The following is a 17534-nucleotide window of genomic DNA, read 5'->3' on the forward strand; positions in this document are numbered from 1 at the left end:
AGGTCACGTAACTTCACAAATTCTAACTGCCCATTAAGAGAGCAGATTAAAAATATATGTAAAGGTATGAAGCAATGCACATAAAAAAACATTTTTGTAAATTTACATATATAATGTGAGTCTCTGAATCAATCATGATCATGGTAGACAAAATACAAGCTGCAGTTTTAAGAGTTTTCTTGAACTATCCTTGAATATTCAGGAGTTACCAGGATATCAAACCACTGAGGACAGAGTAAAAGCAGCACAAAAGGCATTATTATACCAAGATGGAAGTTCATAGTACATCTGCATTTTGTTCTTTGTATCTCAAAAAGTTAAAAGAGGGATATAAGAAGGCAACTAGGTTGACCTCAACTATGGAAACACTTCCTAAGGGGGTGTGATTAAATATGTATATGCTAATGTTCTTCAAGCTCAAAAAGAAGTGACTGATGTAAAGCAAGAGAGGTCTACACTCTGTAAGAACAGAGGAAATAAACACAGAATGATTAATTATTTTCTCATACTATTAAAATGCCAAATTAAATCATAAGGATGCAAGTTTTAATTAAAAACTCTGCTTTTTATCTTAAACACCACATAGGTAAGATGTGAAATTTATGTTTGCATAGATGCTAACAAATTCTAATTAATGAGAAGGATATTCAAGACATCTGTGTGTTTAATAGTTTATCATCTTCAGCTCAGAAAATTTCTGAGCAGCAGATTGTTGAAATAGAATCATGGTTAAGTTTTCCTGTTAATGTTCTCCCCAAGACAGATGCTATTGATCAGTCATTGTTAAAGAGCAGGATACAGGCTTAGGAGAACTTGTGATTTGACTCAGTGGTGGCAATTTCTGGAGAAAAATTTGACAATCTAGACAAGTTTTGAGAATATCTAGAGCAAGTAAACTTTTTACTATTTCAATCATAGCACACTTCTCCACCCACAATGTGAGTTTCAATTCCTAACCATCCACTTTTCTCATTATCATGTTCGCATAAGCCAGGGAGTCTCAGAAGCTGTATGTTAATGCAGCTACAAAAATGGGTAACAGGATAGAATTAATAGCAGGATAACTAGGACAGAACCAGTACAATTTAGAGGGACATACACTGTCTGTCAGAACAAACTACCCACAAAAACAAAATCTGCCAAATTGTGAATAATACATTTATTTCTGCAAAATATAAGCAGCTTTTATAGAAAAGGTTGTTATCTAAGTCTTCTGGAGGACTTGCTGCAAGCACTGAAGCATTTAAGAGCCATCCACACAGACTTGATATCAGTCAACTTTAGGCCCTTCAAAAAAGGGACAAGATATACAGGGTAAAACAGAAGGATGGAAAGTTGGGTGGAAAGTACTATCCAAAGGTTCTGCTCAAAGTGTGAGCAGAAATTAATAAAATTTCTTTATAAATACTTCTCATTTTAATTTTAGTTTTATACTGCTGAAGTTTTTAAACATTGCTTACCCATTCCTCAGCTGAAATGAAAGTTTTCTAACATTTTGGAACAATAACATGATGCTTCAACTCATTAAGTACTAAACTATACCTGGTCCCTAGCAGATCCTGGAACATGATCATAAACTTTCATTATCTACCTTTGGCTCTATACTTCATCAAATATCTCATCAAATTTTTTGGGAAGCAACATCCAAGAAGCACAACCCATTACATCCATGTATCATATGCACTTGAGGAGTACATCTATTATTCTGCTGTACATTTTCATTTTTCTACATAATCTATCTCTTCAACATATTGTTGCATTCCATTTTGTTAATCCCATTATTAATAAAATGAAGAAAAAATACTTTAAAAATTGCACACAAAGTATGAAGTAGGGCTTCTTCAAACTCAGTCAAAAGCTTCCTAAGAAGCTGTCTTTAAGTTTCAGGAAAGAAGTGACATGCCTGGGTCAACTCTTTAGGCATCAGCTGAATTCTAATTAAATTCTAATTCTTCATTATTGATGAAGAAAGAGGCCTGGTTGTCTATATCCTGCATGTGCATTGCTTAGTGGACCAGAAACCACAGCACAGACAGAAAACCAGCAGCTCCACTCAGTTTTATACTGAGATGTGTGTACACTTTTTGTACTGATGTGTGTGAATATACCCTGACACACAGAGGGTAAAAAGTAAGGTTAGTACAGAACACAGGAGCCCAGTTGCAGGCTCCATTCACATCTTAATTGTTACCACATGTAAGACACATCCCTAAATGACCATCTGTCTCTACAGACTTCCATTTTAATTTATCCCAGCCCAGCTTCCCAAAAGGCTGAGTGGTGCTCAGTGAACTGCTTTTCAAAACACTTTCAGTCTACTTTCAGTATAAACTTCTAGGCTTGCATGTTTTTCCTTCCCATTAAAACTACATGCTACTCAAATCCTGCATTGAAAACAGACATCTTAAATTTTCTTTTTCCATTTTATGAGACTCTACTATAACTCAGAATTTTGCAATATGAATTAATTTACCTAGGGCCCTGTCAAAAACACTATGATGACCTATCAGAGTTAAGGTCTTCCATTAAGGTTAAGTGTCCAGTACACCAGTGTTTTGTTTAGTTTTCTATGGTCAATTAATACATTCAGTTGCCTTCCCATGGAGGCCTCAGTACTCTCTTCATTCAGCTAGGATACTCAACTTCAAGGCAAGTTCTCAGAAATTAAGAAATTTCAATTACTGGTCATGTGGAAAACACACTACATGATTTTTTGATTACCTCAGAAAAATTCATTAACTGGACAGGGACAAACCCAGTTCTCTAGCATTCAGATGACCAAGAGATATAAATTTCTTTTTCCTGCAATTGCTTTCACACATAGGAAACAACACTAAAAAAGGCTTTCAGCATATATAAGCAATAGTTAAAAAGTCACACTATTAAACCCTAGTATGCTATACATTTAACTCATCTACAGCTGTTTTGAGAGTGATCTAATCTTTATTTAAAAATCCTCAATCGTGGTCAAGCTTTAACTACATTTGTAAACTCTTCCAGTAGAAGCACCATAAACTCCACAAATGGTGGAATTATTTAGGTTGGTAGTCCAGTCCATAATGACTGGGAAGTCCTTCAAGCACAGCACTTCACTCACTGACATACAGGGATCACACCACGTGGGTGTTTCTTGCACCTAATAGCATTCACTACAGGTGCATCTACTTTTAAAGCCTCAGGCCAAGCTCCAGCTCTACTTAACAATGAACAAAGTTCAGGTTTTCTTCCTCTGCCACAAGATTACAGGTTTGTTTCAAATTAGAGAGTCATATAGCAGCTTGATGAGAGAATGATACTCCAAGACGTCCTGTTGAGTAAGTCTAAAGCACAGCCTTCTGCTTTAACTTTTGGCACACAGACAAAGGTCCAGGTGCATGTTTACAACAGGCAAAATCACTCTATCAGAGAAGAGGCATCCATCCAGATATCTTTGTACACATTGTACACGTGCTTCCAGCATACTTCAACTACAAGCAAAATGTCATCACTCCACCTAGTAGTTTCCCAGTCTGAGTCATGAACCAATCAATGATTTCATACCAATGCCCAAATCTGCAATTGCTTCCCAGGTTTATAATACGAACTGTGCTCTGCACCAGCTACATTGTATTAACTCCTCATTTCCCTTTGCTTTTCTCACAGTGAACACACAGGGAGTGTTTCAAAGAAACAGCTGCATTGCTATAAGAGCAATCACACTATACCATGCTCACTGCAAGACAAATGAGACAGTTTTAATAAGTACTTGTCAATTTTATTGATGAGTTATCTAATGGCATACACTCATCTGGACCCAATGAAGTAGCACCATTACTTGTAGGAACAAGTTATATGTCATGAAGCAATTGAGACCATGACAGAAAAAAACAAGGCAGGACAGCTCTTTATTGTTTCCATCAAAAAGCAGCAATAGAGAGCAAAAAGTAAAACAAATCAAATTGGAAAAGAATACACAGAAAGGGAGAAAATTGCTTTGTATGCAACCAGGTTTGGCCTTCTACACAAACATTAAAGCTATGGAAAAATACCCATGATTTTTAAGATTCAAAGAGACATTAATTGCTTTCATATTTACAATATGCACAATATTCACTGATTCATTTTAAAGGAAGCTGCTTTGCTGCAACTTGTTGCCTAATTAAATAGGATGAGAAAAACAGGAAGCTGTACTAAACTACACATGAGTTCAGCAAATAGAGCAGGCTTTGCTGAAGTAAAGCAACACCATTACAGCTGTTTTAACCACAGGAAAAAAAAATAAATTGAAAAACCTGTCCTAGACATGGTGGAAAAAAGCAAGCAAGGAAGCATATGGAGCACTTCAAATGAAATGGGGAGACAGGGAAGGGCAGGAAGTGAATCTGAGGGTTTAAGTCAGCAGCAAAGAGCTTCATTAAACCTGCAAACTGTCAGCAAAGAAAAAATGCCATTTCTTCTCATGTTTTCTCTGCCAGTTTAAACAAGGTTTCCTTCCAAGCACTTCCTGTGAAAGCTTGGCAACAAAACTGCCACCAGAGAATTATAAACATTTTTTTAAAAGGAGGATTTAGAGGGATCTAGCATCTCTCTTCCCTTATAACTGTACTAATGAACAGACAATATTTGGGCACTTGGACTTCTGGAATTGACCCCACCCCAAAAGATTCTACTTCTCTATATGCTTGAATCATATCACCTAAGGAATACCACCATTTTTTCCAAATCTGTCAACAGACAGTTCAGGTATCATAACAGTGAAAAATAATTTAAGTAGGTCTTCACATCAAAGAGTCTTTTCAGGCTTCTTTCATCCCTCCCTGAAAGAGACTAGAGGTGGGGGAAGAAAAAACACAACCTACCAAAGGGGCAACAAAAAAAAAAATCCACCACAAAACATCCCCTAAAAATTATACCATTTTAAGTGCTGCAGCCATGACAATATACTAGAAAACTAAAATATATATATACCCATCTGCCTTGCAAGTGAATCACAATTTCATTGTTTAGCCCTAGTAGCTTTTCCCAAATAAAATAATAAAAGCTTAATTTTGGCAAAGTCTCACATGAAGAACAATTGCAAAGAAATCAAAGCATCATTTATAAGGTTTGGAAAATGTAGTGTGTGAGACCAGTTTTACAGTAAAAACAAACAGCTTTGTCAAAACATTTAAGGCAATTTCATTCAACTTTCTATTTCTAGTTAGTAATAAATTCTTGTCTGCTATAAACTCATTGTCTGTTTTAATACATTTCAACTTCATGAGTAACACAGATAATATAAATGCTTTTCCAAGATAAGAGATTGGATTGGACAACAGACATAGTCAGACTATATCACTTACATTGTCATAGCATCATCACTCTTCATTTAACAATTTTCCCCATAATTTTGACATTTAGCAAGGCAAGAAAAATACAAAGCCAAAACACAACCAACAACATCCGTGTATCTTAGATTTAAGCTACCTCCTTAAAAATTCTCAGTTAAAAGTCATCTATTCCCACTGATTTCACAAACACCATCACCATTGTATATTACATTATTAAGAACACAGGGATGAACCATCATGGTCCTGCTTACTTACAACATGGCACAGCCTGGCACAATTTTCACACTGTTATACTCATCTTGGCATTATTCAACTTTATTAAAATTCAACAGTTTCATAAACTGACAATTAACAAACAGTTTTTGAAGGTTGTAAACAGGCACTCTGTCATCACTGAACAAAAGCATCCTAAGTTGCTTTTAACATCACCATTACATTTTTCTAACAGCTTTTTATTACTACACACTGCACAAAACAGCTCAACTACTTTCATTGTATGGTACTTTCAAGCCTATGACACTGACATGTAGGGTATTAATTAAAATGGTTTTGTTTGTTTTGCATGAGCATTGCATTCATGTGGCTCGATTGCCATGTGGTTTTTTATGTCACCAGCCTTGACTTCTGTAAGGCCTAGGACATGGTGACACACAACATCCTTGTCACTCATTAGAGACACAGGTTTGATGGATACAGGTTGGATGACAAGGAATTGGCTTGATGACCACATTCAAAAAATTTGAATCAATGGCTCATCTTCCTGCACCTGGGTCCAGGCAACTCCCACTGTATCAGAAGGCTGGGGGATGAATGGATTGAGAGGAGAAGTGTCAAGAAGCCCTTGAGGATTCCAGTGGTCAAAAAAAAAAAAAAAAAAACAAAAAACCAGAAATCAGACATGAGCCAGCAATGTGCAGTTGCCAGTTGCACCCTTGGCTGCACAAAGAAAAGTGTGGCCAGAATTGCAGGAGGTGAGGCCCTGCCTGCAGTGCTGTGTCCAGCTCTGGGTCCCCAACAGAAGAGGGACATGGAGCTGCTGCAGCGAGTCCAGAGGAGGGTCACAAAGATGATCAGAGGGCTGGAGCACCTCCCCTGTGAAAGCCAATCTGAGGGCACTGGGCTTGTTAAGTCTGGAGAAGAGAAGGCTCCAGGGAAACCTGGTAGCACCTTCCAGTACCTACAGGAGGCTTCAACAGAGCTGGAAAGAGACTTTTTCCAACAAAAGCGTGCAGTGATAAGACAAGGGGGAATGGCTTCAAACTGAAATATAGTAGGTTTAGATTAGCCATTAGGAAAAAATTCCCCATATTCAATGATGTTTAAAAAATCAAGTTTTTAAAGCCTAACCAAAATAGAATATCTATTGTGCAGTCTCATAAGAAGACAACTCTCCCAACAAACAAAATGTGTTGTATCTTATTCTTTCCTGCCTCCCCTGTCCCTAGTAAGTTTTTCTGATGTGCTACAGAAAAGATTAAGTTTTGCATTAAGAACAGTTCTTGAGGTGTATTCCCCTCTTCAGTCCAAAATTCTCCTTTGAGAATCAATAAAATCAAAAGATAATTTGCTTGAAAAGTAAAATATATTACAAGAAAGGAAATTAGTGTAGTAAATTCAAGGTGGGAGCTCTAGAATTCAAATCACCTTCCTACAAAGAAAAGTTAGTAATAAAAATTAACCCAGCAGAGACATAGTCCAGCTGTAACACAGTGAAAACTTTACAAAATAAGTTAGCTGACTTTCTAGAAGTACAGATTGATAATTTAAAAATAATTGTATAATTTTCCAACATTCAACAACTATTCAAACTATTCCTAAAATATCACACCAAGCCTCAAATTTGATAAGCTTTTTCAACTACACTTTTGCAGAAGTGTGAGTAGTATCTCATTTTCTCTATTAAAGCAGTCTTCCACTGGAGGAAAAAAAAATATCAATTTTCTTACACTGTTTTTTTAGGTTTAAATGTGCTGTTTTTCCAAGAATAAGCTCACTGTAAACTCCTACCTGAAAACACATTCATTAAACTAAACAACCACTTTACTCTGCCTTTTTATGTTCTAAAAGATTAAATAATGCAGTCCAAACAATTTTAAGGAGCCTACTTCTACAGTCAAGTGGAGTTTTGAATGTCTCTGAGGACAAGAGGTTTCACATTCTCTCTGAACACTTGTTCACCAGACTCATGGTTCAAAACAAACAAGCCCCCAAAATAATAATAATAATAACAATAATAAAAATAAACCATAAATATACCTGCTCAAAACCTTCTCAAAAGTAATCAGAATTTCTACTCTATCAGTTTTCTCCCTTTACACACACTACATAGTTGGAGAAATCAATATGACCTTCCCTTAGTCTCTTGTCCAAGGCTGAAGAAGTCTAGTTTTCCCCTATTAAGTGATGTGTTTTAGGCTTTTAATCATCTTGGTAATCCTCACCTGGACTTGTGGCAGTCTATAATATCTTTCATGTATTGGTGAACCCCAGACACAGTACCTTAGATGTGGTCTCACAGTTCCTCACAGAGGGGAAGAACCACTATTTTCTGGCTGCAACTTTACTAACACAGCCCAGTACGTGGCTGGCCTTTGTCACTGTGAACCCACACTCAACAGCTCATCCACCTGAGTCCAAGGTTCTTCCTTAGGAAGCTGTCTTCTGGCCAGCCTGTACTGCTGCACGTGGCAACTCCATCCATCCCTGGGGCAGGATTTCATATTTCTCTTCAATGAGTCACACAAGGCTCCTCCTGTATCAGGCAACTTCTCCAGGTTCCACTGAAGGGTGACTGCTGTCAGCACATTGAACAACTTGGTATCATCCAAATAAACTTGATGAGATCACACTCAAACCCACCTTCCACACAATAAAAAGATACCAAATAGCTCTAATCCCAAAACTGATCCTGGAAGGCACTGGTGCCACTTGCAGCCCGATGCCAGCTGGCCTTTGCTTCATTGATCCCCAGCCTCTGGGCTTGGCAGCCCAGTCCATGTCCCACCCACCCTGCAGATCCCTTACCTGGTCCATCTCTCACCAGCTTGGACACAAGGCTCCCAGAGCACACCATGTCTAAGGTCTCACAGTCCTACAGACTCTTGTTTAGCAGGAAGGTACCTCCAGCACCATACTGATTTTTAGCTCTTAACCAAGAGAAAACCAAGAAATTAAAAGACTCTACTGGCATCGTAAGTTTCTATTTCTGCATCAGAAAGAGTTTTATATTTCTTCTGTTAAGAAATGTAACAAGCAGGATAAAACAAGAAAGATCAAGACAGAAGTGGCTATTTAAAAGAAAGAAAAAGCATACATTTTCCAGCTTAACCACAGCAACAGCACAACTTCAGGCCTCTCTTTTCACCACTGACTAAAAGAGACAAGGCCACATCCACCCACATGCATATCTGTTTGTAAAGGGGGAAATGCAATAATTACATTTTGTTGCTTTTTCACAGGATCATTAAAGGATCCATAATCACCACAATCAAGCCCACTGTACTCCAAAATCTTACTTGTCACAACACTTATATAAAAGCTCAGCATTAGCTCACTGATAGTGATATTTACAACCCATTACATATAGCTACAGATAAATAACACTGATCAACACTCTCTCTTTAGAAATATAAAATAACTGTTTGTTGCACTTCTCAGCAGGGAGTGGACTTCCAGCTGCACTCCCTCAGAAAAGGAAACTCATTCTATTATCTCAGGGGTTTTCCTTTGCACTCACCAATAAACTTTAGACCCCTTGGCCAGTATCAAACAAACCTGGTTGAACAGTCTCTAAGAGAAGTACAAAAATATGCTACTAACTGGACTCTGAGAAGTCTCCCATGAGATATAAAATGCTATTAGTTGAGAGCCCTTTTTTTAGAACATGCTTATATTGCCTACCTTTGCACTTGAAACAATACTGATAATTAGCATTATCAGCTTGATTCTGCCTAATGGTTTTATTGCAAGGCACTATTCCATTCAAAATGAGATGCTATGATCTTTCTTACAATTATCCTCTGTAAATTTACTTCACATCTGCTGTTTAAAATTATTAACAGTTACTTTATTCATATTGTTACAAATCACAAAGACACTTAAGAAAATTGAGTTTTACTCTTCATAGTAAGGAACATACTGGAAATTAAATCAACCAATCTCATTCTGTTCTGAATCATTCATGTGCACTTGTTCAGTGACACCCTGCTAAAATACAAACATGGCTTTCTGGGTTGTTTCCCACTCTCTGTTTTCTTCAAAGTACTTTTTTATTGCTTTTTAACTATGGAAGGTGTCTCCACAGGACTCAAACCTAAACATGAAACTCAGCTTTAAGTTGTGTCACTTTAAGTGTCTCCCCTCCATCAGGGCCAAGTTCCCATGACTACATGGTACACACTCTGTCAGGGTTTATCTGCACAGCATACTGAACAGGGTGCACCAAAGAGCACTTTCACAGCTTCCTAACTGATGAGTAAACATGAAGAAGCCTGTTGGGAGTTCAAAACATAGAGCAGTACTTCTCAAAAAATATAGGAGGTACTAAATGCAGTAAATACTTTAAAAATATGCCTAAAATGAATACAAATTCTCAAAAGGCAAAGCTAATTCATCTGCCATGACTGAAACTTTGAGCCACCAGTGTTTCTTATTTTTCCTCACATCAGTCACATTTAAGTAAAAGGAGATTGCCTGCTTATTACAGACAAATGCTTTGACTGCTATCAAATGAAGGGTAAAACTGATTACACACTAAATGAATAAATAGTGTAGCATGCAAATATAAAAACATCCTCAGCTGCATTTTAAATACAATACACTGCTGTCAACTCCATCTGTATCACATTTTCAGTATTGTGATCCAGAGTCATCCATGTGCTCTCACTGTGGCCTCTGTATTTCAGAATGCTCACATGCCCATTTTTACATCTCTGTTGCAATTTGTCATTCAATGCAAAAGCAGCAACAATTATCCTGAGTTTTATTAACTACACAAATAAATTTTTCTTATCTGTTATTTTTAGGACGGTTTGCTATCAAAAGCATATTTCCTCAAAAACTGAAGATTGCTCATGGTCTGTTACATAAAAAACCAGCTCGGAAGAACAAAGCTCTCTATGATGCAAGACTGCTTCTAACTGACATAAGTAATCATTTACAAGGTTAGGAAAAGCTGGGTTTAAGTCTAGTGCTGCTGGAGTTCCCTGAATTCACCTCCTAAAAACATATTTTAATAAAAAAAAAGGAGAAATACAATGGTTAGGATGTTACAATTTATTTCTTGCAATTATATAGAAGTGATGCTTCAAAAGAAATTAAGTGACAGAAATTTTCTACTTTTCTATTTTCTTGATGCACACACAAGACAGATCCCACCCATTATGACAGCCCAAGCTAATGAACAAAGTCTATGCATAATACCAGCAAAAGTTGATTCAGAATGGAAATGCTCCTTTCTAATGCATGGTTTCACCTGCCTCCCTTGATAGAACATTTTGTCACTGGAAAAGGATCTTGTGGTAGAAAAGTGTATGAAATCACCACCAGAAGATCTGATGTTATACCAGTTTCAGTGCTACACAAGTTTCAACAAAATTATAGGGAGGAAAAATGCTGTCCCCTCAGCCTCATGCCAAAAGTCCTTCCTCACAGTAGAATAAGAAATAAATGCATAAACTGAAGCCCACAGGGAAAGCTACATATGGGAAACTGTGAAAATGATTCATACACATTTTGAAATAAAAAATTTTAAAAAGGTAAAACAAAAAAAGTAACAACCCCATGCTTTCCCATCTCTAATCTTAGAGACGTATGCATGACATGAAGAAGAACATGAGAAATCTTCTCCTTTCAAGCTATGTTAGATTATACCAAACTTGCACCAAGAACAAAATGTGTATGAGGCTGAGCAGGAGCCAGACAGTTATTCTTTTACTGATGTATATGCACACATCTGTTATAGGACCAGCACAGACTGACAGACTGCTGTATTCAGGCAGATCAGCACAGTGAGAAACAAAATGAGCAACAATCATTGCAGGAATAGTGTTGGTTTGGGTTTTTTTTTAAATTAAAAATGAAAACATAACAAAACCAAAACCTGAAAGCAAAATGCAAACATATCTGCAACCAACCTAACTGTCAGAAAGCACATTTTGAGTTTTCAGCTTCTCAATCAAGTGTAAAAGAAAGAAAGAAATAACATTAATCATTAAAGAAGTTCAAAAATTACAGAATTACAACAGTAAAACAGGCATTAAACTGCAAAATCAGCACTATCACAACTGAAGCTATTCTTTATTTTATCATCAGCTTCTAGCTGTCCCTTCATATCTACCAGCTTGACTAAAGAGAATTTAAATATTTAAGCTTAATCTCTGTCTCCAGACAGTCCTGCACAACATCTGCTACTTTAAGAGAAAGACTCAGAACTGCCTGGTCATGATAACTGAGCTATCCCTTGAGTGCAAAGATGTCCTTTCAGCTGGAGCTGGGACACAGCAGAATGATAATCAAGTCAGCCTTGTGGTGATCCCACATGTGCACTACTTATTCTCAGAACAGATGTCATCATTCTCTAAAAATTCCAGCTAGCTCACAAAGTAATATTAATTCAATGATTAAAATCAACTTTTCAAAATCTATTTGAGTAATACAACTCATGGAGCTTCTGTGGATTTAAAAGCATGTCTGGTCAAAACAAAGCAGAGGCTGTATTTTAACAAACTGTATCAGTGATCTGTCTGTATTTAACACTTAGGCTTTTTACTTTAAAAAAGTAATTAGGCATTCATTTACATATGCAATAATTCCCTCTTCATATGATCATTACAGATTTGTATAATGGTTTGGGTCAGAAGAGACCTTAAAGGGCATCAAGTTCCACCCCCTGCCACGGGCAGGGACACTTTCCACCAGACCACACTGCTCCAGGTCCCATCCAGCCTGGCCTTGAACACTTCCAGGGATGGGGCACCCACAGCTCCTCTGGGCAGCCTGTTCCACTGTCTCACCACTCTCACAGCAAAGAATTTCTTCCCTACATCTCATTCAGTTTAAAGCCATTTCCCTCTTGTCCTGACACTCCACACCCTTGTAAAATGTCCCTCTCCAACTCTCTTGCAACCACCTTTAGCCTGGGAGGCTGCTCTAAAGTTTCCCCAGAACCTTCTCTTCTACAAGCTGAAAAGTCCAACTCTCTCAGCTCTTCTAAAGAGGAAAGGTGCTGCATTATAAAAAAAAATCTCCCACCTGCATGCAGAAATATGTTAAAAATCTTTTTTTGCATGGATGTAAGATTATGCTGAAGAACAAAACAGAAAGGAATACAGATTGTAAGTTCTCTCAAATTCGACCTATAGTACAATATAATGGTTGTTTCTCCCTCCCTCTAGGCTTTTTTGAGAAAAAGCCCTCTTATTTTAGCAATAGAATGAACTTTAAAATGTGTGTTTTCTTGGAGGCAATAACATAACACTCATGCTCTAAAAAAATATTCTAAAACAATCTTGGTAATTACTGTTAAAGATGCCTAAGCCTGGCTAGAGATGTGGCAGGTTTTTGTTTGTTTGTTTTTTTAATCTGATATGACTGGATGATAAAAATCTAAGATTGGTCACTTAAAAGGAAAAAAAACCCTTCCAAATCCTCCTAAGTTTCAGTAGTTTTAAACAATGTAGCATCAAACCTTCCTATTCAATAAACAGCTACAAAGTAGCATGTTCTTACTACTGTCTTTGATTAACATTATGATTGATTTAAATAAAGTTTAAATTGGGTGGAGGATTTTCTTTTGTCTTTTTTGTTTGTCCTTTATCTTTTTTTTTTTTTTAATAAGTTGAGAACAGAGAAGTACTTTGGAGGAGCACTTCCACGGTTCTCATTTTGAGGTAAGCCCTTGTGTTTTGTTAGGGCTTCCACTGAAAACTTATTGAATGCAAACTCATCAGAATCAGTAAACATGGCTGCTCTGATTTTTCAGTTGAAACTTGCTCCAAAATTGCATCTAACTGGATCCAAAATCTCCTCTGAAAATGATTTAAATAGGAAAAAGAGTGGTAACTAGGAGATAATATGTAGCAATTCACCCAGCTGAATAGACTGGCCCGCGACTGATGGACAAGCAATTGTGGAAAATCAGCCAATGAGTCTATCACCTCTTATTATTGCAGAAAACTTGCTAGTTGTGATGCAGGAACACTAAGTTCACAATTTTTTAATAACATCAGGGAACTAGGTAAAGACATCTGCACACAAAACCATCTCTCTTTCGTCACATTCTTTATGAAAATGTGTTTCTTATCTAGCCACTGATCTGAGCTACAGCAGGAATTACACCAGACTCAGGCTGGGAAACAGAACTAGCTTTCATTAAATCTGTTTAATTTCACTTCCATTTCTGTTCAGAAAACAGTTCCAGTTTGCAACGTTGCTTAGAATAAAGAAAATAACTAGTTAATCCACAAACTAGCTTATAGGCGCTGAGGTAGGTGCAGGTTGTGCTGAATTAAATTAGCTGCAAAACAACGACCTAGGGTACTTCAGGCAGCAGCGCCATAACAGCACGGAGCCTGCAAAAGCCCAGGGAGAGCTCCAGCCCAGATGCAAGACCCAGTTAAAAATCAAACAGCTGCAAGGATGGAACCATCCCCTTGGCCTTAACACAGCAGGCTCAACACTGAAGTTCAGGAGCTGCTTGAGGAGTTCTTAGGTCATCCACAACACATCAACAACAGCAGCAGGAGCTACAGAACACCCACTTCAACCATTGGTTTTAATCCCATTTCACAGAACTCTCTGCTTTAGGTAAGCAGGTGTATAGAAAGCAACCCAGCTTGAAAGCAGCAGCAGCAAAACTCTGTCTTCACTGTAATTGTAGCTTGCATGCACAAAGACTCCAAAGGAGCCTTTTGCTAGCCACATCCTGACTGCATTTCCCCATGCAAATTATTAACTATAAATTTGGGAGAGTTGCAGATTTTTTGCACATGTAACAGTAGAGCCTGTTTAAATCTTGTTTCCCACCAAATAAAGCTTTTTTGTATTTACAGATAATAAAAAAATAATGCAAAACAAGTCCAGTTTAAACTGCAATCAGTTCAAATAGAGCACATAAAACAGTTACACAAACAAAAGAAATGCAAAGAAGAGCAACACAAGCAACAGAAGTACCCACCATTCTTTATTCCCTGATTTATTGTGAAATCTGACATAAAAACTTCTAAAATACACACAGTCCACAAAAATAGTGCAGAACACTGTGTACTTATCTTCTATATTTTGTTTCTCTTTGGAAAGGCATTATCACATTCAGCCTGCACTGATGTATCTCCCAAACCATGAAAGCATAACACTGTGTATTCTTACCCTAGAAGTAAGTTGCCAGTGATGACAAAATATATATGATTTAACTCCATGCATGCTGTCAAGTGTACTAATAAGCACATCAATGTCTGTACCTATCCCACAGAGTTAAGAACAGGGGGCAGCAATTCTGTCAAACACCAACCTAACAGGTTGATTTTTGAGAAATCTGTCAGTGGTCATGACTTAGTTACAAGAGAAAAGAAAAACCAAACCAGTTACAGTTACGGAAAAGTTACAGATATTAATCTAGGTTACATAATAAAAATAAAATAGATAATTCTAAATGTGAATTTACAATCACTCTAGTCAGTTGCCGCAGACAATAGCGCTGTTACAGTTTTGAACATAGACAGCTTTTCTATTAAAACTTCAGCTGATCTGAATCCTGTGGGATTATATTTCCATACCCAAGACTATCAAGCAAACACCATAATTAAATAATTAATACTCTTTCCTTGCATACCAAATGTTTTGCTCATGCCAACACATTCAGCAGAACTAAAAGACTATATTAAATCCATCTCCTAGATACATGCTGGGTCCTGAAGAATTGACAAATACTTGATGAACTAAGTGCATAATCCAAAACAACTAACTGCAGCCTCTGCAACGATAGCAAAAATCTCTCTTCTTTCATGTCATTATGCTCATACCTTCAAGCAAACACAGGACAAGAGAAGAGCTGTACAGTCTTGTTTTAAAGTCATTTGGAAGACATTTCCTCATAACCACGGACCTAGTCCATAGGAAATCACTCTGAAACTTCAAATCGGAAGCAGTGGACTGATATTCCTTGGAAACCAGCTCTGGAAGTTTACCCATTTTCATGCTCCTATTTCTTGACAGCAGAGAAGGGTGAACATTTAAATGACGCTCATAACAAGCATGAAAAACCCCAGCACTGAGGCTTCAAGGTTGAAGTGCTGAGACCGTATAATCTCTTCTGCTGCAATATTTTTGCTCTTCTCCTTCCACCAATTCTGTTTTCATATATTTCCCTCACTCCACATTCATCTCTTCATCCTCATTTCTTAAACCAAGTCTCCCTTGGCAGATTTCTACGGGCAGAGTCCTCTGCTTACTTGATGTAATGAGTGGCTGGGGAAAACCTCTACTAATGCTCCCAAACAAAACTCACCCTTCATCTTCCCTCTAAAAACCCCAACATTCACGCTTTTTTTTTTTTTTTCCCTCCTGCAACAACTGACAACACTGAAAACCCCAAGAAGTACCACAGCAACATTTAAGTTCAGACAACTGCTTTACGCACTAATCTTTGAGACGCCCGAGCAGGAAAGCTTTCTGTAACTAGCTCAACACAAGGGCAAAGTCCCACAATTAAAAGACCAGATTACATGCATACCAACGCCTCTGGCTCCTGTGGATTTGGGCGGGTGGTGCTGCCCCGTCCCTGATGCTCTCTCAAAGGCATACAGAAAAAGAAATTAATAAAAAGGAACAAAAAAGGGGGGAAATGGTAAAAAACAGGGGATAGGGTGTGGGGTGTGGACGACTTACCTCTTCCAGCAGCGTGACCGTGTTCCTGCAGTTCTGCAAGCGGGTGGTGAAGCTGGAGGTGGTCGGGGAGTTGTAATCCTCTGTGGTCTCGGCGATGAACTCCGACACGGTGATCTGGTCCGGCATGATCCTGCCCCACCGGTAAAGCCCAGGAGAAGCCGGGCACACAGATCCGGAGAGAGGGAAAGCCAAGTTTCGAGGGGAAAGGTGTGGGGGGGGAAATAAGAAAACGAAAAAAAAAAAAAAAGCAGAGGGAAGAAGATGTTAACAGCCAGCAGAGACCCGCAGCATCAAAGCACCGGAGCCGCAGAGGGAGGCTGAAGCTTCGCCCTCTGCATCCAGCCTCTCCCCGGCCGCCCCCTCCTCCTCCGGGCAGGAGGTGAAGGGGGAGAGGCCCCCGCGCGGCGCCCCTCGCTCGGCCCTGCCGGTGGGGAGCGCTCCCGCGGCCGCCTCCGAGCAGCCCAGCTCGGCCCCGCCGCGGCGCTGCGGGGAGGGCGGCGGGAGGGGAGCGGCGACCGCGCCGGGCTCAGCCCCTTTCCCCACCCGCGCCGACCCCCCCACGCCCCCCGCCCCGGCCGCTGCTCCCGCCCGCGCCGAGCACTGACTTGTGCGGGCTCGGGCTGCGCCCCCCGGGCGGGGGAGGCGGGGCCGGGCCGGGCGCGGCGGGGCCGCGCTGACGGGCACCGCTGACGGGCACGCGCCGCCCGCCGCCGCTACGCGCGACAACGAGGAAGCGGCTCCGCGCAGGCGCGGCCGGCGCTCCCCTCCCCCGGCCCCGCGGTTTCTGAGGGGGGGAGGCTGCCGCTCTTTCGTTTTCTTATCTTAAAAAAGGGGGTTTTGGTGGAAGCTGACAAGGGCGGGGCTGCAGTGCTGTCCCTAAGCGGGAGAATGAGCTTCCCGTGCCTTCTGGCAGCGGGGAGGGACCATGCCCACCTCGGGCTGCGGGTCCGCTCCCGCTCCAGGGAAGCCCCAGGGCGAGTCGGAGGGTCTCCTGCTTCTTTTTTTTCCCCTTCCTTAAGTCCGTCACAGCCGGTCGGAGCCCATCCGCCGGTGATGTAGAGCCGAGGATTCGTGCAGCCGCCGCTGAGGGAGCCACCCCTCTCGGCAGTCTTGTCTGCTTAGGTTTTTACGCTCCTTAGTCTTAGTTAATTTTTAAGAAGTCCTGCTATGGTTTAGAGAAGCCCTTGAAGTTGCTGTTGCCGATTTTGCTAGTTTTGTTCCTAAGCCTTGCCAGAGCTGAGCTGCCTCAGTGCTGCCGTGGGTCTCACAGCCCAGCGCGATGTCCCAGAGCAGCACTGGCCAGAGACCCGAACCGCGGGCTCGCAAACAGTATTTCTGAAT

The 17534-nt window shown here is 39.8% G+C and overlaps 1 protein-coding gene across 4 annotated transcripts in view; it reads right to left on the reverse strand.

Annotated features, from left to right (window-relative positions):
* The window catches only part of ASAP1 (ArfGAP with SH3 domain, ankyrin repeat and PH domain 1), a 144056-nt gene that overhangs the window by 98794 nt on the left and 27728 nt on the right, over positions 1 to 17534 (reverse strand). For 3 of the 4 annotated variants that reach the window (XM_064397184.1, XM_064397158.1, XM_064397175.1), the window contains exon 3: positions 16194 to 16323. In XM_064397184.1, coding sequence (XP_064253254.1) covers positions 16194 to 16323 — 130 coding nt within the window. Of the gene's footprint in view, positions 1 to 16193; positions 16324 to 16798; positions 16934 to 17534 lie in introns of those variants that run through there. The other variant, XM_064397165.1, reaches the window with a different exon arrangement.

The sequence above is a fragment of the Passer domesticus genome, chromosome 1 (assembly GCF_036417665.1).
Source record: "Passer domesticus isolate bPasDom1 chromosome 1, bPasDom1.hap1, whole genome shotgun sequence".
Taxonomy (NCBI): Eukaryota; Metazoa; Chordata; class Aves; order Passeriformes; family Passeridae; genus Passer; species Passer domesticus.